Source organism: Citrus clementina, unplaced genomic scaffold (assembly GCF_000493195.1).
Source record: "Citrus clementina cultivar Clemenules unplaced genomic scaffold, Citrus_clementina_v1.0 scaffold_4, whole genome shotgun sequence".
NCBI classification, from domain to species: Eukaryota; Viridiplantae; Streptophyta; class Magnoliopsida; order Sapindales; family Rutaceae; genus Citrus; species Citrus x clementina.
The window spans coordinates 24,557,853-24,581,412 of record NW_006262274.1 but is presented as its reverse complement, the minus strand read 5'-3'; the positions used below and the strand labels follow the sequence as shown (position 1 = coordinate 24,581,412).

At 35.3% G+C, this 23,560-nt stretch overlaps 2 protein-coding genes, 1 long non-coding RNA gene and 1 pseudogene across 3 annotated transcripts; 2 read left to right on the top strand and 2 right to left on the bottom strand.

Annotated features, from left to right (window-relative positions):
* Window positions 1-5,196: 5,196 nt before the first annotated feature.
* On the top strand, window positions 5,197-6,708 carry LOC112099202 (GDSL esterase/lipase At5g03980-like). Its single transcript, XM_024186336.1, is given in 6 exon segments — window positions 5,197-5,266; window positions 5,269-5,379; window positions 5,552-5,773; window positions 5,880-6,025; window positions 6,114-6,372; window positions 6,485-6,708. Coding segments are annotated over 6 exon segments (1,032 nt in total).
* Window positions 6,709-7,810: 1,102 nt separating this feature from the next.
* On the bottom strand, window positions 7,811-11,704 carry LOC18044767 (annotated as a pseudogene).
* Window positions 11,705-17,866: 6,162 nt separating this feature from the next.
* Window positions 17,867-18,269, top strand: LOC18044766. The gene is made up of 3 exons (XR_002905883.1): window positions 17,867-17,916; window positions 18,000-18,086; window positions 18,217-18,269. It is a non-coding gene; the product is annotated as an uncharacterized LOC18044766 (long non-coding RNA).
* A 1,720-nt stretch (window positions 18,270-19,989) lies between these two features.
* On the bottom strand, window positions 19,990-23,122 carry LOC18043546. The gene is made up of 7 exons (XM_006438788.2): window positions 23,047-23,122; window positions 22,153-22,436; window positions 20,925-21,014; window positions 20,712-20,812; window positions 20,543-20,589; window positions 20,318-20,394; window positions 19,990-20,214 (listed from the first exon to the last, which is right to left on the bottom strand). Exons 1-7 carry the CDS (start codon window positions 23,120-23,122, stop codon window positions 19,990-19,992), a joined length of 900 nt encoding a protein of 299 aa, XP_006438851.2.
* Between the last annotated feature and the right edge of the window lie 438 nt (window positions 23,123-23,560).

The following is a 23,560-nucleotide window of genomic DNA, read 5'->3' as shown; positions in this document are numbered from 1 at the left end:
TTTGACGTTGAGGTTACGCTAAATCATAATCAGTTTATCCACCTAAAAATCAGTGTACAGAATGTTACTCAAGCTTGGGTCACAGCAGTCTATGCGAGCCCTAATTCAATTCGCCGTCGAGAGCTATGGTATCGGTTGAACTGCATTGCGAGATCGATGCATGACCCTTGGCTAGTGGGGGGTGATTTTAATTCAATTTTGTATGCTGGGGAAAAACATGGAGGGTCTCAAATGGGCACGGGTATTTGTCCAAGCTTTAATTCATGGTTTCATGCTAATCAAATGGTTGACCTGCCGTTCAGTGGCCCTCGTTTCACTTGGGCTCGTGGGAATCTATCAAAGAGACTTGATCGTGCTCTGAGTAATAAGGATTGGATTCTAAAGTTTGATAATCATTCGGTGACCAATCTCCCGCGAGTTGAATCTGATCACAGACCGGTTTTGGTTCGTTTTGAGCGCAATGGTAAAGGAATGGAGAACATAAAGCCTTTCCGGTTTTTAGCGGCCTGGATGACAGATAATCGGTTTGGAGATTTTATGCAGGGCAATTGGCAGAGAAATATGTCTTATGCTCAAGCAGCTTCTAACTTCACGAGTAAGGTAATTACTTGGAATAAGGAAGTCTTTGGTAATATTTTTAAAAGGAAAAAAGAATTGCTGGCTCGTCTTGGCGGGGTTCAAAAAGCTTTGGAAAGACGGCCTCTAAGTAGCCTGTATCGTCTGGAGGTAAGGTTAAAAATGAAGTTGGAAGAAGTTCTATCTCAAGAGGAGCTGTTATGGTATCAAAAATCTCGCAGAGAGTGGATAAAATATGGGGATCGGAATACATCTTTCTTTCATCAAAAAACCATTACAAGGAGGGCTCGTAATCGGATCACTGCAATCAGGGATGATGGAGGTACTTGGCTTTATGAAGCTCACGAAATTAAAAACCATGCTGTGACATTTTTCTCTACACTGTATAAATCTGAACATGATACATATCAGTCGTATCATATGCGAGGGTGTTTTCCTCAAATTGACCAGGCCCGTTTGGCGAGTCTTGCTGTGCCGGTGGAGAAGGAAGAAATCCATGAGGCGGTCTGTCAGATGAGTCCGCTCAAAACTCCTGGAATCGATGGCTATCCTGCCGGGTTTTATCAGGCTCAGTGGCATATTGTTGGTGAGTCTTTTAGTTCTGGTATACAGGAAGTCTTTAATTCCCACAGGATCCCCAGAGATGTTAGTAAAACTCTCCTAGTCCTGATCCCAAAGACTGAGCGTCCCATATCCTTCAGGCTGTATCGCCCTATAAGTTTATGCACAGTATTTTATAAAACAGTAACCAAGATTATTGTGAATAGACTCAAAGCTTTACTCCCTGATCTTGTTGGCCCTCACCAGACTAGTTTTGTCCCCGGCCGGCATATTACGGAGAATATCATCATCGCTCAAGAGGTTGTCCACTCTATGAGACGAAAGATGGGTAAAAAAGGTATCATGGCTATTAAGATTGATTTAGAGAAAGCATATGATAGATTGGAATGGAATTTTATTCATGAGACTTTAAAGGAGCTAGCTTTGCCGTTTGAGCTCGTCCAGTTAATAATGGAGTGCATTACTTCGAATAGGATGAACATTTTATGGAATGGAGAATTAACGGGGGATTTTGCCCCTAGTAGAGGTGTTCGGCAGGGTGATCCTTTGTCTCCTTATATTTTTGTCCTCTGTATCGAGAGACTGAGTCATGGAATCTATCGCTCAATCCAGCAAGAACAATGGAAACCAATTCGTTTAGCTCGAATGGGTACCCCCCTAAGCCATTTATTTTTTGCAGATGACCTACTTCTTTTTGCCGAGGCTTCTAGTACACAAGCTCTATTCATAAATTCGGTCTTAGATGATTTTTGTTTGAGCTCTGGCGCAAAGGTGAACAAATCCAAGACTCAAGTCTATTTTTCTAAGAATATCTCCGGGGCTGTAGCTAGTCGTTTAGGGCGTGAACTGGGGTATACAGTCACAAAAGATCTGGGCAATTACTTAGGCATGCCTCTGTTGCACCGTCGGGTTTCGAAACAGACTTATCAGGGAATTCTGGATAAAATGCAGCAAAGACTTTCGGGTTGGGCTGCCTCCCAACTGTCCTTGGCAGGGCGTATTACTCTCACCCAATCTGTCCTCCAAGCAATCCCTATATATGCTATGCAGACTACTAATTTACCGGCTAGTATCAAGACTAAAATTGATCAAGTTTGCAGACGATTCTTGTGGAGTGGCAATGACGAAATGCGTAAGATGAGTTTACTTAGTTGGCACACTATATGTCAACCGAAGCTGGCGGGTGGGCTAGGATTTAAGAGATTGGAGGTTATGAATGAAGCGTTATTGTTAAAGGTTGCTTGGAACTTGATCACCGAACCTGGTAAGCTTTGTGCCCAAGTACTAGCTACAAAATACAGAGTGTCTCTCTCGGATATCCCGCAATTTCTTCCCACTCGACATGGCTCTCATTTGTGGAAGTCTGTATGTCGAATTTGGGATCATGCAAAGCAGGGATTACGTTGGAATGTTGGTAATGGACTGAGAGTTAAATTTTGGTGGGATTGTTGGGCCACGGCATCGTCTCCCCTTGCGGATTTTATTTTGAAACCAATACCTCTTGAGCTTTGTGAATTGTGTGTGGCTGACTTTGTGACTGCAGATGGCACCTGGAACTGGCCGAAGTTCAGCCATCTTTTATCCCATAATGCAGTGATGCGCATTGCTTCAGTGCATCCCCCTTCGGCGCGAAATGGTGTTGATAAAGTCTACTGGGCAGCTGCAACTCATGGAAAGTTCACAGTAAAGTCAGCATATGATCATTTGGCTCAGCCTTACTTACATGAAAGGAATACGATCTGGCGTTTGGCGTGGACATGGAAGGGACCGCAGAGTATAAAAACTTTCATATGGTTGGTGCTGCATAATCGTTTGAAGACGCGGGGAGAGTTAGCTGCACGACATTTAACAATCGAACCACATTGTGAGAGATGCGGGTATGTTTTGGAAACCACGATCCATGTGCTTCGTGATTGCCCTTACTCTAGAGCAATATGGAGTCGTCTTTTTCGGGACAATAATCATCATGATTTCTTCAACTTTAATCTTGCGGGGTGGATGTCAAGAAACTTGCAAGTTTCAAACAAGTCTCCAGGTGGAAACTTTTGGCGTGTGCTGTTTGGAGTGGCTATTTGGCGGATTTGGTTCTGGCGAAATCATTTTATTTTTACGAAGGATTATTGGGATAGCAATAGTATTGCAATGGATATCAAAGTCAGGGCTGCTGAAATTCTACGAAGTAATTCCTGCTCCTTTGCTGCTGGTATAACCCGTATCGAAAGATGGATTCGTTGGACTGCGCCTGTTTGGCCTTGGGTTAAGTTAAATACAGATGGTGCCAAGAAATCGTCGGGGATTGCAGGAGCTGGTGGTTTAATCCGTGACTTCAGAGGTGGTTGGCAAGTAGGCTACAGTGCAAATTTAGGTGCTTGCTCGGTGACTTTAGCTGAGCTCTGGGGACTACTTCATGGACTTTCTATTGCTTGGCAATATGGGTTCCGCAGAGTGTACGTGGAAGTAGACAGCATGTGTGTCATGAGGTTAATCTCCAATCCAAATCCTCCGATCAATGAGCATTTTATTCTCATTCAAGAAATCCAAGCACTCCTCCGGCGTGATTGGATAACCAAAGTGGAGCATATCTATCGAGAAGCCAATGAAGCAGCTGATTTCCTTGCTTCGTACAGTTTTTCCTTTCCCTTGGGTTTACATTGTTTTCAATTTATTCCTCCAAATATGCTTAGCATATTGACTAATGATGTTCATGGGGTTGCACACTCCCGCTTAGTGTTGCCTTAGCTCTCTTATGAGCCCTTTAATGATCAAAAAAAAGAATTAATTTGTAAACGTGATTACCATAAGATATTGCATATAACCTTCAAGTACATTGAGATCATTTTAATAATATAAAAAACTTAATAACATTTCTTTAGGGGAAAAAAAAATTGGTACAACATAATAAATAATTGTGGCCGGGTATTATTAAACCATAAAATTTAGTTTCATATTTTAAATTTAAATTTAAGTCTTCCACTCATTTCTTCTCTTCTTATTTATACTAGTTTTCAAGAATCTAATGATATGTAAATTTCGAGAATCTAATAACATAAGACATCTCTAGAATTATATGATTAAGATTTGAATTCACAATTTTTTTTACTATACTAGCTAATAAATTCAATAAATCTTTTTTTTTTTTGGTTAACCTACTAACCACCAGATCGCAATGATAATGTTAGTAATTTTCGCAGTCAAAATACTTTATTTCTTCGCTCGCACATGGGACATGTGGTCGAACGGCTGAAATTGCAAATAAATGAAAAGAAAATTCGGTAGACTATAATACACAAAACTGAGAATAATAATAATAATAATAATTAAAAGCAAAATTGCCAGTTAGGTTTATTTTACTACTACTTTGGTGTTGACAGAAGCTAATGATATTTTAAATTTAGAAAATAATCACTAAAAAAAAAAGAGGTTACTCATTATTAAAAAGCGAGTTTCTTATAACTAAAGTTGGTTGGTGTGTATAGTTCGGCACTCTGACTCCTTAAGACATGTCAGGGGTTCAAGCTCCGCTCTCGTATGGAGTCACCACTTTTACCAGCACTTTACCCTTTACGGGCCGATCCGGTGCTAGTAGGGATTAGTCTGGATTGTGGTACGGGCTTAAAGGTACCTCCCATAGTTGGAGCCCACTCAGGACCACATCATGGTAGAGAGAGAGAAAAAAAAGAAAGAAAAAAGCGAGTTTCCTATAGCTAATTGGAAGGTAAGTGGTTTTTCTGCGTATTTCTATATTTTTTTAGTTTGCCATGCATGACCTCATTGGCTAGGTGTAGAGAGAGAATGTAATTTTATTCATTTCCTAGTAAGTAGGGTTAAAAAGGGAAAAGGAAAACCATACAATACTATAAATAGATAAATAAATTAACAGCAGCAAAGCACACAACCTAACATACTATCTTCATTAAGAATTAATTTAACTATAAAGCCAAGCAAACTGAAGCACGTACGTGAAAAAAGATAAAAAATATAAAAAGCATGCATTCACCAACAATGGTTTCATCAGCTGCTTTATTCAACATCAACATCACCCTTTCAACAATAATAAAAATGTCGTCTGTTTTCCTCCTTCCTCGTGCATTATCGGTCTCGGAACCCAGATGTCCAATTGAAGCAATATACAGTTCGGAGATTCAATCTCCGATACCGGTAACCAAATTCGCGACCATCCTGTTTTATATTATGCTGCCCGTCTTCCCTACGGTCAAACTTACTTCCACGACAAGCCAACCGGTCGCTGGTCCGATGGCCTTCTTATGATCAATTACATTGATTGGTGCTTGTAACTAATTTGCATAAGAGAATAAAGGCCACCACCCTAGCTAGCTTTCATTGTAATTGTCTCATTCATTTTATTAAAATGTATATATTCTAAATATTTCTTGTGTGAACATTTAATTTGCAGCTATGGATCTTAAACTTCCGCTTCTAAATCCTTATCTGGACAAAAACGCTTCGTTTAATAACGGCGCCAACTTTGCTGTAGCTGCAAGTACAGCACTGGATGATTGGTTCTTCGCGGCAAGGAATATTCCAATGAAATGGGCCAAGAACAATGCTCCTCTAAAAGTTCAGCTAAATTGGTTCAAAACTTATCTCAATTCATCAGTTTGCCAGTCAAACACAGGTCGTTTTTCGTTTATTGTTTCTGACATCGTAAGCACTTAGCAGTTATGTTTTGCAACAATATTAATCAAATTAACTCATTAATGTACATTCCACTTCTTTGATAGACTGTGCCAGAAAGCTTAGAAGGTCTATTGTCATACTGGAGACCGGTGGCAATGACTACAGTTACGCTTTGTTCCAAGGAAAATCTATCCAAGAAGTTCAAACTTATATCCCAGACGTTGTCGGAGCCATTGTTAACGCTGTTCGAGTACGTGCATTTTCGGTTCGGATTATGGAATATCAGATCAGGATTTTCTTCTCACATGTTTTTTTTTTTTTTTTTTTGATGCGAAAAGGAAGTGATTCGTCTCGGTGCAATTCGAGTAGTTGTCACAGGAACTTTACCAGAAGGATGCTCTCCAATTGTTTTGACAGCTTTTCCAAACAGTGATCCAAAAGCTTATGATGACAAAGGGTGTCTGAGAGATTTAAATGAGTTTCAGATGTCTCATAACAATAACCTTAAAGGAGCTCTAGCTAAGCTCCGGCCGAAATTTCCTCATGCTGACATAATATATGCAGATTACTATGCCGCCTTCCTATCAGTTCTTCGCCGTGCTGAATCTTTAGGCGAGCCTTCTCCCTTCAACGCAAAATTCAAACTAGAATTTTCGTCAAATATATATCCGTCGATCTCTTGACAGTTTATATCAAACTCTTTGCGCAGGATTTGAGCCAAGATCGACTCTTAAAGCTTGCTGCGGAACAGGAGGGTTATACAACTTTGACAAGAACTTGACCAAGGTTTGTGGAGCACCAGGCGTGCCTGTTTGTCCTAATCCAGAACAACACATAAGCTGGGATGGCACTCATCTGACACAGAATGGTAACCGCCATATGTCGGAGTTCCTAATTAATGATATTCTATCGAGAATTCGATGTACACAGTAGAAATTGATCATTTTAAGTTATAAACAAGTTCTAAAGATTCTATGAAAGGAAAGCGTTATTGAGTTTATTGATAGAAGAAACTAGATTTCTGAATAATAATAAATTTTTATTGAAAGTCTGAATAAATAAAATTAGGATTTTGAGTCTCGTGTATAACAAACATAAATATTACAAATTTACCAAAATACGCAAATCGGAAATATAATATGATAATTAAATTCTCCTAATCAAAATAAAAAAGGAAAATAAACAGCACTCAAATTCGAGTTTTAGAAAAAAAAAAGATAAAAAACCTAAAAGAATCAAGAAAAATAGGAAAAAATCTTAAAACTAGAAAAGAAACGGAATTTTCGGCTTGACTACAGGGCAAAATAGCTTAAGCATTCTGGGTTTTGTTCATCTCGTCGCAAGGATTGAAACGGTATATTATACACCGAAAACAAATGCTTGTAGCCTAAGTTATGATTTTCGAAAAGTACCTTGTTTGCGACAAACAACACTATATTAGATTGAAAAAAAAAATTAATACACTTACGGCTACTACCAAGTCTTATTCCATTATAGTTTCAAAACTTGCAAACATGTTTAGAAGTAACTAATATGTCACGGGGCCACTTAAAAAAAAACTCCATCATCTTAATCTAAAGGCCATTCATAAGCACCACTAGGCATTTGGACGAAGTGGTTGGGCTGCTGCCCTCACAAGCGGTTCAAGCCCCCACAAAAGCATTGTGGAGGCTAAATATTTATAAACTCTTATCTCTTATGAAATGCAAGTGGAGCAGAGACATTCCTTATTTGTAAAAGTTATTTCGTATGGGCATGTATTTTATAGAATTTAATGTAATAATGTAAGTCTCAGTTATGTATATCTGATTGTAAATATCAGTGTAATGTTTGTTATAATAACAATGTATCTACGCAATGCAGTAATCTTGTGCGTAGCCAATATTTTTTTTTTTTTAAAAAAAGGCCATTCATAAGCTACATGAGATTACCGGGTTAGTAGATCTCTAATATTATGATATAGAAGGATTTTTTTTTTCTTTTAGTTTTTGTTTGGAGGGTAAACGGTATCAAAGACAATCCTTCCAAAAACATGTCATACTTCCTGCAAGCATCCCTGAGCCAGTGGTTCATAGTCAATTTCTCTATCTTGATCAATTACAAATCCACTCTCCATGCCTCTTCGAATGCATTCAAATATCTCGTAAACTTGTTGCAATGTCTCAGGTGGGATAAAAACCTGAAGATTAAAAAACAATCACGACACACTGAAAACTTCCAAGAAGATGAAAAGGTTTGGTTAAAATGATAAGCCCTTACCAAGTCCGAGAATGTTGCTTCAGAGAATTCGATCATTGCTCGGGAAACATAACAATCATCCATCATCTTGCGTAGTTGCATCATTGACTGATGTTGCAAGATCAATGACCTGATACATTAACGCACCATTTGATGATGTATTTCCCAAAGGAAGTAGTTCAAGGCAGCTTTCATCATGTGGTTAGGAAGTTTCTTTTCGCAATCTTAACAGCTTCCAACAAAGACGCACCACTGTGAACAGCAAGGCCAAATGCAGCAACAGCCAACGGTGTTGGATCTCTCGGGTCTGGTCAACCAGAGCTTTGAGGAAATCAAGGATATCTGACACTGAAATTTAGATAATGTAATGTGTCCGTCCTTGTATGACAATAACTAACATGACGAATGGCCTAGGATTGAATGACAATAACATATAAGTGCAAAATTTGGACTAGGATGAATGTCCCCTTTTACATTAGCTAACCAAAAAGAGAACTTGTCAATAACAGAATATATCACTTTCAACTTTTTATTCAAAACTTGCATTCATGTTGAATTATCATTAAATTGGACTATGATTCTATCCTAATAAGAGATTTTTAATTTTTAATTGTAATAAATTAAATAAATCTTTACTTTATATTTCACACACTCTTATCTCTCCGTAGGCACAAAAATGGATTAAATAAATTCCGCCCGCAAAGTAATCGTTGATCCTTGTTCTCTTGCAAGGCAAGGGCCAACCCTAAGCTATCCCTTGAGGCTAGACTTTATTATTGTTTTTTCTTTACAAGTTTGGATGGGATGAAAAACCTGGGCACTTACGGCCAGCCATGCTACGTCTAAGGGGCAAGGACAGATTTTAACTGATTATTAATAAAATAGAATGTAATCGATAAAAGAATCCTAATTTTATATGAGTAACAACATACACATATTAAAAGATCATTTGGAGTAAGCTAAGGAGGGCTTACCTGCAAGCTTGGCTGATGTTGCAGAGCATTTTTTGGCCAGCTTCTGATCACCTTAAATATCAATAAACCCATTTCCATCACTCGCCACACACCTCGTTACTTGATGAAAAGTGGAGACCACGCCCTTCATTCTATATATCCGCTCACGTCCCATCATAAGATTGCAAGCCAATGGCCTTGTACGCGCCATATTATTCCGATCATTTTTTTTTCCCTTCTGGCGGTGGCTGTGCTGCTCTTTGCTAATTGCTTTGCTTAGCTATAATGAAATTTGAAATCACTGTGATGATTTGCGGTGAGTTCCTACTTCTTCGTACACAGCAGTCTCAGTCTGCAGCGAAGTAGCGTATAAATCACAAAAGAGAAATGGGCGTGGGCTACACTTTGGTTCGTGGGTTACCCTAGCCCAATCGTAAAAATATTCAGGAAAATGAGGGAAATATAAGGGTTTTGTAATTGAGCCCCCACACTTACACGTTTTATGTTGTGGCCTCATAAAATGTGATTTCTCATTGAATTTGAGCGAACCCCCATAATTGCATTACATAGTAAATAAAACAATCAAATCAAACTGAAACAACTAATTTTTGGATTTATGTCTAAAAATAACTTTAGAAAAACCCCAAATCACGCTTTAATATTTTTAAATGAAAAATACATAAGAAAGATTAGAACTTAGAATAAAACACCAAAAAAGCAATTGACGCAATTTCATTTTTTTCAAAATAACCCTATGCATGTACAAAAAGTACAGAATCCAACAGAGTGAAATCGAAAGTAACCGTTACAAAACTGTCAAATTGCATCACCAACCAGATCTTCACTGTCACTGATATGCTTAAGGGAATCGGGTACCTTAGTATTAGAAGTTAAGATCCCTCCTTCGCAAAACTAATTACTTCCCCTTGGATGTGGTTTGAATGCCGGAAAGTGTTATAAACAATGCTTCCAAATTAAAGTATGCCAAGCCGCCCCCAAGCTCCTTTCTACTATCAACCGATGCATGTCCCATTTAATGCATTCAAATATCTCGTGTGCTCGTCGTGAAGTTTCTGGTAGGATATAAACATATGCAGTAAAACAAAATAGCGATCGCATGTTAAACTTGAACACACTTTCCTAGAGAGTGAAGAGATCTTGATAAATTGTGAGTTCACACGTTGGGAGTGTGGTCATTACCTGAGACCAATGCCATCTTGGATTACGTAGTACTGACTGATGCTGTTAGATTGATGACCCTAATCTTCACTGCTATACTAGGTGGTATTTTTTTCAAAGTAATACTTTCTGGGAAGCCCTGTTCATGTCGGGAGTTTGTTTTTCCAAACTTTACAGCTTCATCTAAATTCCCATGGCCGTGAACAGCGTAGGCAAATGCCGAAACAACAAATGGATCTCGAGATTGATCAACCAGTGCTTTATGGAAACCCAAGACACAAAATCCTGCAAAACTTATAGATAATACCGTACCAATGGCAGGAAAAAGAAAATATTCATTAAAAAAGAAGAAGCTAAAACAGAAGTGTCAAAGGTGTTAAAGTTCTTACCATATGCATTCGTCACATGGCCATTTAGGGGTCACAAGCCTATCGAGGTTGGCAAACAACTTCTGTGGATCAAACCCAAAAGCGTAATTGTATTATATGTCAATGGTAGGGAGGTAGAACATTTACCATGGGGTATAGAGCATCACAGAGAGAGAGAGAGCAGAGATAATGACATAATAGGCAGAATTAGATGAGTCAAATGTAGCTTGAGCGAACCAGAAGCATGTTGGATCTCTGGAGTCCTTGCAAATCAAAGTAAGATGCCTGAATCAAACTAGTTAAATTATCCAAGACACTATAATATATTCAACATCATACCACCACAAAATAAGAAACTTCAAACCTTCGAACTTGCACAGGTATAAGTATTTTTAGAAGTCCGAATCTCCATAATAATCTGAAAGAAGCTTCTGCAGACCCCAATGCTAGCATATGATTCAGCTCCATAACGATTCTCCTCTATAAAATTAAAAATAAATAAAATAAAGGGATGAAATTAAAGTATAAATGAATCATATGATTCACGACAGACTTTTGGATACCTTGTCAAGAATCATCACAGAGCGAGATAACTGTTTCAAGGAAAGAGCTATATCACTAGATAAATGAAATCCTAATCGAGCAGCATCTCTAGCCCCACATAACTTGTGAGCTGTAAATTGAGTGCAAACAAGCATTATATGCCTACAGTAGGTGAGAGTCCATTAGCTATAGAAGTTAGCAAAAAGATAATCACAACAATCCTCCTCGAAAGAAAATTTTGCGGGCATTATGGTCTGTACCTACAGACACAAGTTAAACAAAATGATACTTGCTTGACACTTTAAGAAGTCTGAAAGTATAAGCTCAAATGGAAACCATCATAAAGTAAAGCACACTTTAGCTTTTCTAGTGTCTTCTATTCCCCCAATATAGTCATACACAACTTTGCCCGTGGATCAAAAAACAACCTGTACAAACACGAAAAGGAGTTATAAAGATGTAAAAATGAATCACATCAATGGTTAATCATCAATTCCTCAAAATGTGGTGATAACATGTGTAATAAAACCAAATCATTTTAAAATCCAATTAGTAGAGTACAACTTCTGAAAAAAAGATTCAAGTACGTCACCCATTAATTGTGAAGTCCTACCGTTGGCTTTTTGAAACCATCCTCGAACATCCCATCAGTCTTAGAGTAGAATTGTTAAAAGTTTAAACCTATTTTACAAATTGAGAAAAGAAAAAAGATTCATAATCCTTGAGAAATAGAGATGCATTTTATAGAGATAGAAGTAACAAGCAGACAAACCTCCAAGATGGTTTCATCAACGTGCAGATGGCAAATAGGAAATCTCTTTCCAAAAACTTGACATTGAGGAAAAATATTTTTTGTCCGCAGATACTTAGGGATATTTAACCAGATGAAACAGCATTGCAACTAAAACTTTGATTAACCATTGGAAATCCAACACTTAAAAACCAATCATGAATGGCATGATGGGATCAGTTTGCATAGGCAAGAAACACGAGTCCAAAGTGAGGATTTAAAAAACTTCAGTTTTGTCTCTTAAGTCCCATAGTTTAGCAAATAGTTGAATCCAATATTAAGTTACAAACTCAAGCATGGGACACATGACATACACTAACTACATATAAAGGTGAAGATTCACCAAATCCATGCCCCTCAGACTAAAAATCTTATATATTTAATCCTCATTGTTTCCTTCCATATATCATAGTACTGTAACAAGTTAAATAAGGGCTCAAACCATGAGTGAACTAAATTCCCAAAAACACACCTAAACCCAAGAAGTCTATAATGAGAACAGCAAATTACTGGTTAAAATGAAATTTAATGCAAATGCAAATGCTACATAAATATAGACAGAAATAACCTGCTTCACTTCCGCTGAGGTAATAATGTTGAAATCTTTGGGAGTTTTCTTTAAGATATGATCTCATGTGCAACGTCCAACGAGGTAGACATCATATCCACAACAATCATAAGCTAAAGAGTTAGGTTGCATGTCCTAATAAATGTTTAAAGCTGATCAAATCAACTATTTGTTGCTTCAATTGGTAATTCACATAAGCTCTAACTTTAAACCAAAAAGTACCAAAAATTGAAACTCACTTATAACAAGACAATAATAAGAAAAAAAACAATTTCTTACAAATCCTAAACAATTCCTTGTTAATCCTGAACAAAATATAGAATGTCAAAAAGCTACAACATGCGAAGTTTTAAAAAAAAGAGTGAATAATGAATCTCTAAAGAAAGGGAGGGAAAACATTATTTCAACAGAACAACATAGATGAAGATTGACGAGGAGTTACAAACATAAAGTTAAATAAATGACTTGTTGATGTATTCAAAGAATTTGCTGAGAAAACAAACTACATAATGCGCAGGTATGTTAAAGAGTTTGAAAGAGACAGGGACATTAGATTAGGATTCTAAATGTAACTGTGTAAGGATCGGGGTGCTATAAGGAAAACGAAGGGGTGTTAATAGCACTACTCCCGTCAAAATTGGCCTGGCCTCACTGACCCAAGTTGTCTCTCAGTGTCTATTTAGCAATAATTCTTGTAAAATTGCCAGGACAAGTTACTGTCAGTGTCATATGGACAAATTTTCATCCACTTCGTAGCAAAGGTCAATATTTTCATCGACTTCGTAGCGAGAAAGTCTTAGTAATGAAGATGATGCAGTGCTTAATTTCAAAAACAGTTGATATAATGCTTTCACTTTAATTTGACCCATGAATGACAACTGCTACCAGCCCGTCAAATGAGCCTGCTGTCATGAACTCAACAATGAAACGAGATTGTTTCCCCCAGTTGACATAGAAAAACCGTTGGAAGTATTTAGATAATAATAAATTAAAGAAACTAATTATGATTATTAGATTAAAACGAATAGAATAATCAATGAATTAATTATTTTGCTTATTATTAGAATAAAATTTCTTCTATGTACATCTATTAAATATTGTTTGTTTAACTACGTGTTATTTACTCATAGGCTACACAATTTAAAACACAAAATGAGATAGCACCTTTTATATACTTGATCATACTGTTATTTGGAATCCTATATATATTGGCAAGTGGTTGATTTAAAGAACTTTTTTCAGGGTAAAGGAATGGCGAAATCTAAATTAATTTTGTTAATCCTCTGCCTCCTCAAAATTCAAATTCAGACAGTTATCAAATTAAAATTATATGAAAAATACTCAGCCGTGATAGATTTAACGAATTTATTATCTCTTACGTAAAATCTCTTACATAGATTTAATAAGAATCTAGTATGTGTCTGGGCCTATTGTGCTGTCACAGCGCATCAATCCCTAAGGGGGTTATAATTTTCTTTGACAAGAGATGATTTAAGCACAGTGACATAGTTAATGGATGACCATTTCTGATTGAATCATCAAGAAAATGGAGCTCATCATTTTCGTAAAGTATGAGTCAAGAAGGTGGAACGGCTGTATGGACCAGCGAATGTTGGAACTAACCGGGGAAAAATTGCTGACACACTAAATCATGCGAACCACAAAGCTTGCCGAAACCTAATTTCAACGTGACGGTTTAAATTTCCACCAGCCCATTAGACTTTAGAGGAGCATAAAAACGTGGTGCATGCTGCATGCATCACTAGGGTCCCCAGACAATGCATGGATAGAGGATAGTCATTGACTAGCTGGTTAATTTCCTTTTAATCAGCTGTATTATTATCCCACGTGACAAATTGAACCTCTTTTTTTTTTTTTCAATTTATAATTTTTTGGTGCGGCAAATTAACTTGTGTTGAATACATGCTTTTATGCTGTATATTTGTATGACCGATGCAGAAAGTAGTCTTTAACTTTTAGTGCTAAAATGGTTATTTATTTTATTTTCCCACGCACTAAAGATTTTGATGCACGTTTAAATACCAGAAATAATCCTTGAAGTCTCAACGAAAAAGAAATTCACAAAACTTAGATCTATCATTATAATGAAAAATCACTCGTCCATAAAATGATCTTTGTACAATTCACGTATATCCGTAAAAGGGATGCACGTCTTAAACTGCATTACTAAATCAGAAAACACACTGGTATGTCTTTGAAGATCTTCAGTTTTATATTATTTATAAAACTCAATCTTATAATATTTGTTCTTAGAATATACTAGCTAGGCGAGAGACAAAAGTACGAGGTGAGATAGCTTAATTAGGACCATTGATCTGAGTTCATGAAGTTGAGAAATTTGATTTTGTACTGGATGAAACTGGGAAATGGCATCACTGGGATCCAAATCCAAAAAACTAAAATTAACGATATTTGTATTGATTATTTGTTTTTTAATAGGAACCGTATGGGTAGAGACAAGTAAGCACTTATGTCATTGTTGTGACGATAGCTCGACTTTATGAATCAAAAGTCCAAAACGGGAATTAATTAAAAAAAAAAAAAAAAAAAAAAACTCTTTCCCGTTTGAAGGCACGAGCTATTTTCCTTTTGGACTTTGAGCAATCATCATTTTGAATTTTGAACCATAGTAATTCAAAGAAAAATATCAAAACTTTTCAATGAACTACAACCTTAGGCTAACTTGTAAATTAATTGTCCTTTTCTTAATAATAAATTTTCTGTTTAATCTCATTAATCACGCATTTTAAAGATGAATAATAGGGCTTTTGCTTTTTCTTTTTCTTTTTCTTTTTCTTTCTTTTGGTTTTTGTTACATAAAACATACCTAGTCAGTAGTCAAAGTTAAGGCAAAAGAGAACAAGGGTGTAAAACCAAGACAATCATGATGAAGCCCATAACAGATTTTTTGCCAACAGCATCTTGTGCCCTTAAATAATTTTAAAATAAAGAAACTACAACACTAGGAATTTCCAATAGATTACTCATAGGGTAATAGAAATCAGGATCCACCTACTTGCAACAGTTACAAGGTATCACAATTTTTGTGTTTTTGTGTGTTAAATTTTATTTGACCCCCTATTTTCTCTTTTATTTTCAATTTATTTTTAACTGAAATTTTGTTTTCTTCTCTCATTCTTTCCCTCTACTCCATAGGTGGCCCCATTTTTTTCCATTTTCAAATCATTAATCAACAAGAGCCAACTTGATTTTCAATGTATTAAGCAACTTATGTAACATGCACAGTACAAAAGGAAAATATATAAATAAATAAAAAAAGAAAGAAAAAGGCTCAGTGTGACGGTTCACAATTCTCTTGGTCAATTTTCTAATTTTCAAGACTAGTGAGTTGCATGTCATTTTTCTTGTAGAAATCAAAACTACAAATTTCGTTGAATAAAAATATTCCATTCAAATGCAAAGCCAGAAGCAGTCACATCACTGCTTTCTCATAAATACAACTCTAGCAGTGGCAAGCTCTTCGCCGCCCCATCGTATCGATCGATCCTGCACTCTGTCTGTGTGATCATTTCATTGTCTTGCCCGTCCTTGTTTCGTTTAATTCCAATCACTCATCAAATGGCAGCCTTTTCTCCTTACCAGGAACCGACCTTTGTGTTTGATTCCTTTCTTGTGCCAACCGCCTCGAACAAAATGCGTAGCAATGCTGTGGAAGGAACCACTTTTGGAACCAAAACCTATTTTGCTCCAATGCTTGCTAATGAATGTTCTCAGGAGATTCCTTTACATGCTCAAATTCATGAAACCAGGGGCCTTCTTGATCACAATACTGAGGTAGCTACTGGTGAGCATCAAGTTTCACAAATGGTTACTTCAATGGAGGAGAAGAATATGAGAAACATTGTGGATATAAAGGTAATTAATTTTACTAGAACCTTGTGCTATAAATTAATTAATCAATGTGAGGATTTTCAATGATGAGTTGTTCATTGATTTGTAGAAAGAGAAAGAGAGAAAGTACAACATAGGTGTTCTGAAAAAGCCACGTTGCAAGAAACAGAAAAAATTGGCTGAGGAAGCTGCTTCTCCTTCTGGTTATGTTCATGTGCGAGCAAGGAGAGGGCAAGCCACGGACAGCCACAGCCTAGCTGAGAGGGTAATTTACTCAATTCTCTTTAATTTAATTTTCAACTGTTTTTTCATTATCGATCTGTTTTCGAATTAATTACTTTGCAGGTGAGAAGAGCAAAAATCAGTGCAAGGATGAAGCTATTGCAATCACTTGTACCAGGATGTGAGAAGGTGACACTCCTTTTTGGGTCCATATATATATATATATATATGGCTATGTTGGAGCATGTCTACACTGAAATATGAATCTCAGCTACACACGTAAATTAATAAATAATAAAAATTTTATTATAATTTTAATCATGTGGTTATAAAGTGATACTCTACCATATATATATATATATATATATATATATATATATATATTAATTCTCTGGTCTGAAATCTTAAATTGTGAAAAAATTTTGAAAAAGTTTTAAAAGTGCAAAACTTTAAAAATTTAAAAGTTAAAATATTTAAACCGCACGATTTATGTATTTTTTCGGATGTTATATACATATATATATATATATAATTCGTCGAGGATGGGGGCTCTATTTTCATCCACTTGAATAGAATTAAGGATATCTAATTGTTGCTGTTTGGTAAGAAGATGATATATATATATATAAATGACTATGTTGGAGCAGATCTACACTCGAGTATGAATCTCAGCCACACATGCAAACTAATAAATAGTAAAAAAATTATTATAACTTTAATCGTGTGGTTATAAAGTGATGCTCCACCTTATATATATATATTCTTTGGTCTGAAATCTTAAACGGTGAAAAAAATTTGAAAAAGTTTTAAAAGTGTGAAACTTTAAAAATTTAAAAGTTAAAAATTTAAACCGTACGATTTATGTATTTTTTCGGACGTTCTCGTATTTTAAAATTTCGAATTGGAACATATATATATATGAGATAAAAAATCAACATATATACTTTAAAAAACGAACTTAAGATTAAATCATCTTGTCTAACTATAATTAGTAAATTGTTGAAAGCATCTGAAGTTTCTTATTTTTTGGTGTGAAATTAAGTGTAAATTTTTGTCGTGACCTAAACGAGAAAAAATCCATTATCTTTCTTTCACAATTTTTTTTTTTTAATTTTTAAGATTCCGACCCAATTTATAGCTACTTGGTGCCAAACTATGATATATTTTATTGCCATAAATGCCCGGGAGACCTCCATCTTTGAGACTTTGACTTTTAGGTCTCACAAGGCATGGCGCACACCACAATGACAAGAGATTTTACATTATCGTCTAATTCCAGGTTTGGAATATTATTTTCACAGGAAAATTATAATGTTAACGTTTTCGATAACATGACAGATAACCGGCAAGGCTCTAATACTGGATGAAATCATCAAATATGTCCGGACTCTACAAACTCAAGTCGAGGTAATTAGTTCTAAATTAACCATATTTATTATGTATTTATTATCACCAACCAACCACTTATGATTCTTTTTTCTTGTCTTTAGTTCCTTGCAGCAAAACTTGCTTCAGTAACTCCCATGTTCAGCGACTCTGGAGTGGACTTCACTACAAGCCCACTTGCCCATCAAGAGGTAATTAACCATTCTAACAACGCCTATTTAATTATTATAATTACTATTCATGAAGGGTAGTATTATTATTACTTGGTTAAATAGTATATAACAATTACAACCAAAATCACTTGATAATTTTGATTGCTAGGATAATAATGGTAATTTGTTACGGGGCAATGATCACGACGGCCGGATTCAAGAACTTGCTAATGCTGACCTATATGAGTTGGTCAATTTCCAGTCTCTCTACTGGCGAATGCAAAACCTGTAAGCAAGCCCATGCCATGCATGTTAAATAAGTTTCAATTTTTAGTTAAAAATAGGGGTGGACAAACCCAATCGAATTCAATTAAATTTGGATGAATTCTTTTCATCAGATTAATACATGAACTCAACCCAATCTAAGAGAAATAAAAATTATAAAAAAAAAATTAATGCCGACGGTCAATTGTAAAACTCTTACATGGCTAAATCTAATTTTGAATCATTTTTATTCTTTTATGAAAGTGACTCTTTTCATATCTCTTTGTTAACCTAACCACGGCTGAATTTTTTTAAACTCATGATTTTAAAACGAAACTCAAATTTTCGCTAAAAATGAGTTGATAGACATTCGAACACTATATCATGTTATTTATTTATATATGTTAGGTACAATAGATAACTGTTAATGCTATGATGGAGAATTAATGTATTTTTAACTATTTAAATTTGATTTTAAGAATCAAATAAATTTTTATATTTAATTTTAAATTTTAATCAACCCAACTCGATGATTTAAAAATAAAATTAATTTGAGTTGAATACATTTATTTGGTTAAATTAACTTAATTTTATAAATTTAAATTAATTTTTTATAAGTATGATTAACCCAACTCATGCCCACCTCTAATTAAAGATGTGAGCTACCAAATCATGTGCACGTTTCCCATTGAATTTTGTGGTTTCTCTACAGGGAACGTAACGTCCAATTGTCAGCATTTGAGAGAGCCTGAAAAAATAAATGCTACTTACGTTTGTAATAATTAGATATTTGAAGGGTCGTCTCGCATCTCTTCTCGCCGTCGACCATCTACTCTCATTCTGTAACAGTGTCTGGTAAAGGCCGTTGGGTCGTTAAATATTAGAATAATTAAAAATTGTCGCAGGAAATAATATGTGTTTATTTGGTAATGGTTTCGTTATTTTGCGTTTGCTTAATTGCTTTTCCTTCAAAGAGAGTGCTCTGCTGATTTGAGCTTTGGCAACTCATTTACTTGTCCTTTTTCTCAATTTGTAATGCCGTTTTCCTTCTTCTATGTGTGCGTATATTATCAATAAATAATAAATAGTTTTTTTTTAAAAAAAAAATGGGATACCATATAATTGATATATTTATTATTTTAATTTAATTCAATATCGATCAGAATTTCATTCTTACAAATTATTCATAAATACATATGGAGAATTAATTAATATTAAAAAAATTCTCATAACTTTGGAAGAATAATAGCTCTACTAAAAAGTTTGTTAACGTGCATAAATGAGATCATAATGAAATCGATATGTAAGTGGTGAAAGCCGCTAACATATTAGAGGAACTCATTTAAGGAAGCACCAGATGTGCAAATAAAACAACTAAAATTACACAAACCACATACAGCATTATCCTTTATTGTCTTCCCATGCACTCCCACCAAAGCAGAAAGAAACAGCACATTAATTTTAACAAACGCACACGTACATAAATGCAGTCTCATAGTACCTTTTTTTTTTCCTCAAAAGAAAAAAAAAAAAAAAAAAGAGAGAAAACTTAGGAGAGCCATGTAATGGAGGTCTCGTATTCCTCTACTTTTTATGAGCTTCAAAACAAACATACATAAAACAAAGATAGGCAATCCAAAGTCAGAAGATCGATGATCTGATGCCTATCTTCTTCAATTCACCCAAGCGGCGGATCGGGAGCAAAGTCAAGGGATTCACAGCAGGGAGTGAGAATAAGATGTGCATAATCTGATGTGTCCACTTCACACGCATGCTTCGGGTAATTATTTCCACAACGGACAAGTTCTTCCAGGTTAATGCTAGGGAAGTTTGCATTGTTATCAACTTGGTTAGACTGATCATGAACTGGAACATAATTACCTTTCTTTCTAGCACGGACGAGCTGAAACATATACGTGTATACATATATAGATGTAATTACTCGTTGAGGGTTATGATAATAAGTTCTCTCAGGGCAAAATTATTGGACATAGGAAAGTACTCACGTATGATCCCTCCAACTCATCTTTGTATACCATAATATAGTCTCCAAGTTCCAAGCAGTACCTCTTTATGAACGCCCCTGGCCAAGTTTGCATCCATTAATTTTGTGCGTATACATATATTTAGTTAATATCAGTCAATAACAAACTAATTAATTGCCCATCATGATTATGAACATATAAATAGGTTGATAGACTAGTTGAGAGGAATCTAGAGGGTTGGCTCACTGGTATTCTCAAAGATGTACATTCTACCACGGTTGTTAGGCCAGAACCTGCCAATGATGGATCAAGATGGATATATTAAAAAATAATAACATTGACAGATATTATTACGTTGTGAAACATATATAAGTAATACAAGCACATTAAAAGACTTGTATTTTCAGAGAAAAACCTGAATTTGAATGTCCACACTTTATTAAAGTCCATATCCTCAAGGTGCATCCAGAACCCCGCCTTTTCGTTCACGGGAGGAAGATAGGTCTCAGCAAGTTTCTGATCAAACAAACACTTGTAGCTGGTTATTGAAGAAATAACAATACTCATCCTTAATGAAACTCGAAATCATGCCATATCGGAAGGTTTAAAAAGAAATTTGGTGATTCACCTTCGGCAACACTATGCGCCCAGCTGCGTTCACATCACTGTTTTTCAGCTGTTTCTCAAATAGAAACCTCATCAGGAATGGATTGATTTCCTGTTACATAAAATGTTGAAAATATTTTTAAATTTTCGTACATCATGCAATAAATAATTTTGATGAATCAATGCCATATTGGAAAGAACGTCCGGCCATTAAGAGAGTTAAATTTCATTTATAATCTGAACTCTGAAGTCAATTTTTTTTTCCCCAATTCTTCAACCAGCTCGTATCACTACTATATGATTATCAGACATTTTTTAAAAAATAAATAAATAAACTGATTTATATACTCCACTTCCATTTCATACCATGACAAAATAATTAATGTTATTTTCACACTTAGTCCTTGTGTTTAGGAAGTTGATAATTCCGTAGTCTCCTGTACATTTAAGTTACAGAAAATCATTGAGAAAAACAAATTAGGATGCACAACTCAAATCATGTTTGGTATTGAGATATACAACACTAAATAAATTGATAAATAATAGTTGTTATGACTTAAAAATTAAGTTTATTTGATCTCACATTTGTATGAGGGAAACAAATAATATCTTTACTTTTTTAAAAAATTATTATTTAAAAATTATATGTATACACTATCAACTTTTATTTTATAATTACTTTTTTTTTTCATAACAGTTTCGACTTAAAACATACAGTACTTAAATACTAAATAAGACCTTAGTTGACACGTGACTTAAAATAAATTGAAATTTTTTTATTATATTTAGGCGCGAAAGTAGACTTATATTTTAACAAAATATTTAAAATTAAGCGCGAAAACAAGTTTTTTACCACATCTATAAAAAGTACACACTTCAAGTCAAAAGACTTTTTAATTTTGTCTAAAATCATAAAGACGATATACTAAGCTCAGAGTAGATATCAAAAAGAAAAAAAACATTCGCATTCATAGAAAAAGAACTTGAAGATATTTTTACCTATATTATTAGGAAAACCTTTTTACTGAGTTACTCGAAGAGGAATCAGTATCAAAATATCATATGGAATTAGTGTGTAAAAATGCAAAAACATGATCGATCAAAAAAGGAAAATGGAGATTTACAGATCCGCCGTTAAATAAATGGATCGCTGTGTAGAAATTAAAAAAAAAAATTGTGAACAAAAGCTAAATATCTCAAGAGAACGGAGAGGTGACAAGCCGGATTAAGAGAAAAAATTTGGAACTCACACGAACGGGTGGCGGCGGTGGAGGCTGAACAGGCAGACGGTTGACACGTGGATTAAAGACCAATGGATTGTCAGCAGCAACCCGCTGGTAGCGTGGTCTACATGAACGTGAAACTCTCCTTCGAAATCGACGGCTCCTGCTGCAGTCACATCCAGCACCAGCAGGCTCCGCATGATCTTGACTGATCACCTGAACGCCGTTAACGGCGTTACTCGGCATCATAACAGTCTCTTCTTCATCAATACCCAAAAGGGTAGCCATTGAGCTCCAGGCCTTTGCGTTTGCTTTCACACAGACACAGACACAGGCACAGCTCTCTCGAAATACCGTGAGGGGTTAGAAGACTCAGGCCTCTATTTAAACAGAAGCTGAACGCTGGACAGTGTATAACTTGTCTTGTCCAGTGAGCAAGAGAGGGTAAAAACGTGAAAAGGAAAGGAATCAAAATTGTGGATTCTCAAGTCTTGAACAGACAAGGGGATCAATCACTGTGAGCCTACGGACATTTGTGATTACAGCATTCATTTTCGCTGTGGTTACAATTTGTTTTTGTTTTTTTCTTCTCCGGTTAAGGTTTTGGCAACTTTTTATTTCAATTGTTTTCTTTTTGAAGTTGAATTTAAAAAAAAAATCACTGAATATTTATTTTTTAATTGAGGAATTGGAAGCCAAAATCAAAATTATTGATAATGTTTACTTCAGAAAATAAGAGTATGAATTAAAATTGAATATTTAGGACTCACGTCAAAATGAGTTTCGAGAATAAGAGATTGATTCCTAAGGAAAGCGTGGGAATCAGTCCCCCATTCTCACGAATACAAATTTTACCTCCATTAAAATTCTTATATTTCAAAAATATCCCCTTTAGATTAAAAAAATGAAAATTCAACAAACCCTTGTAACTACCAAGGTCCATTGCGGCTGCCAAAGTTCTATCGTCGTCGCTGTGAAGCTTCTCCTCCATCGTCATCGCTATTTGCCTGTTGGTACTAAAGCTCCACCGTCATGCTACCGAAGCTCCATCATTGTGCTGCCAAACTTCTTCTCCATTGTAGTTGTTGGTAGTTGTTTGGATAGTAGCCACAGGCCGTCAGACGTTATCGCCGTTTTCCATTATTATTATTATTATTATTAAAGTCTTTCTTAAAAAAAGATTATGATTCAATCCTAAATTAAGTTTTTGTTGAATATTAAATTTAAAATTTAAATTTATTTTATATTTTTAATTTCTCTTACTTCATAACTTTTAATTTAATAATTAATACTTACCAAAACTCAGCTCAACACTCGTTCCTAAGAGCATTTTCAAAAAGCTATTTAATTTTTACTTTTCAAGTATTAATTTACTTACTGATGTGGCAAATAAGAGGATAGAAAAATATAATTTTTTCCAAAAGACTCATCAAAT

Bases quoted from the DNA above. Each gene is read 5' to 3' on its own strand.
- LOC18043546 (XM_006438788.2), bottom strand. From the start codon at position 23,122: ATGACGATGGAGGAGAAGCTTCACAGCGACGACGATAGAACTTTGGCA. The intron at 20,813-20,924 runs GTGAATCACCAA...TTGTTTGATCAG, and splicing joins GGCGCATAGTGTTGCCGAAG to AAACTTGCTGAGACCTATCT. The intron at 20,215-20,317 runs GTGAGTACTTTC...TATATGTTTCAG, and splicing joins ATGAGTTGGAGGGATCATAC to CTCGTCCGTGCTAGAAAGAA.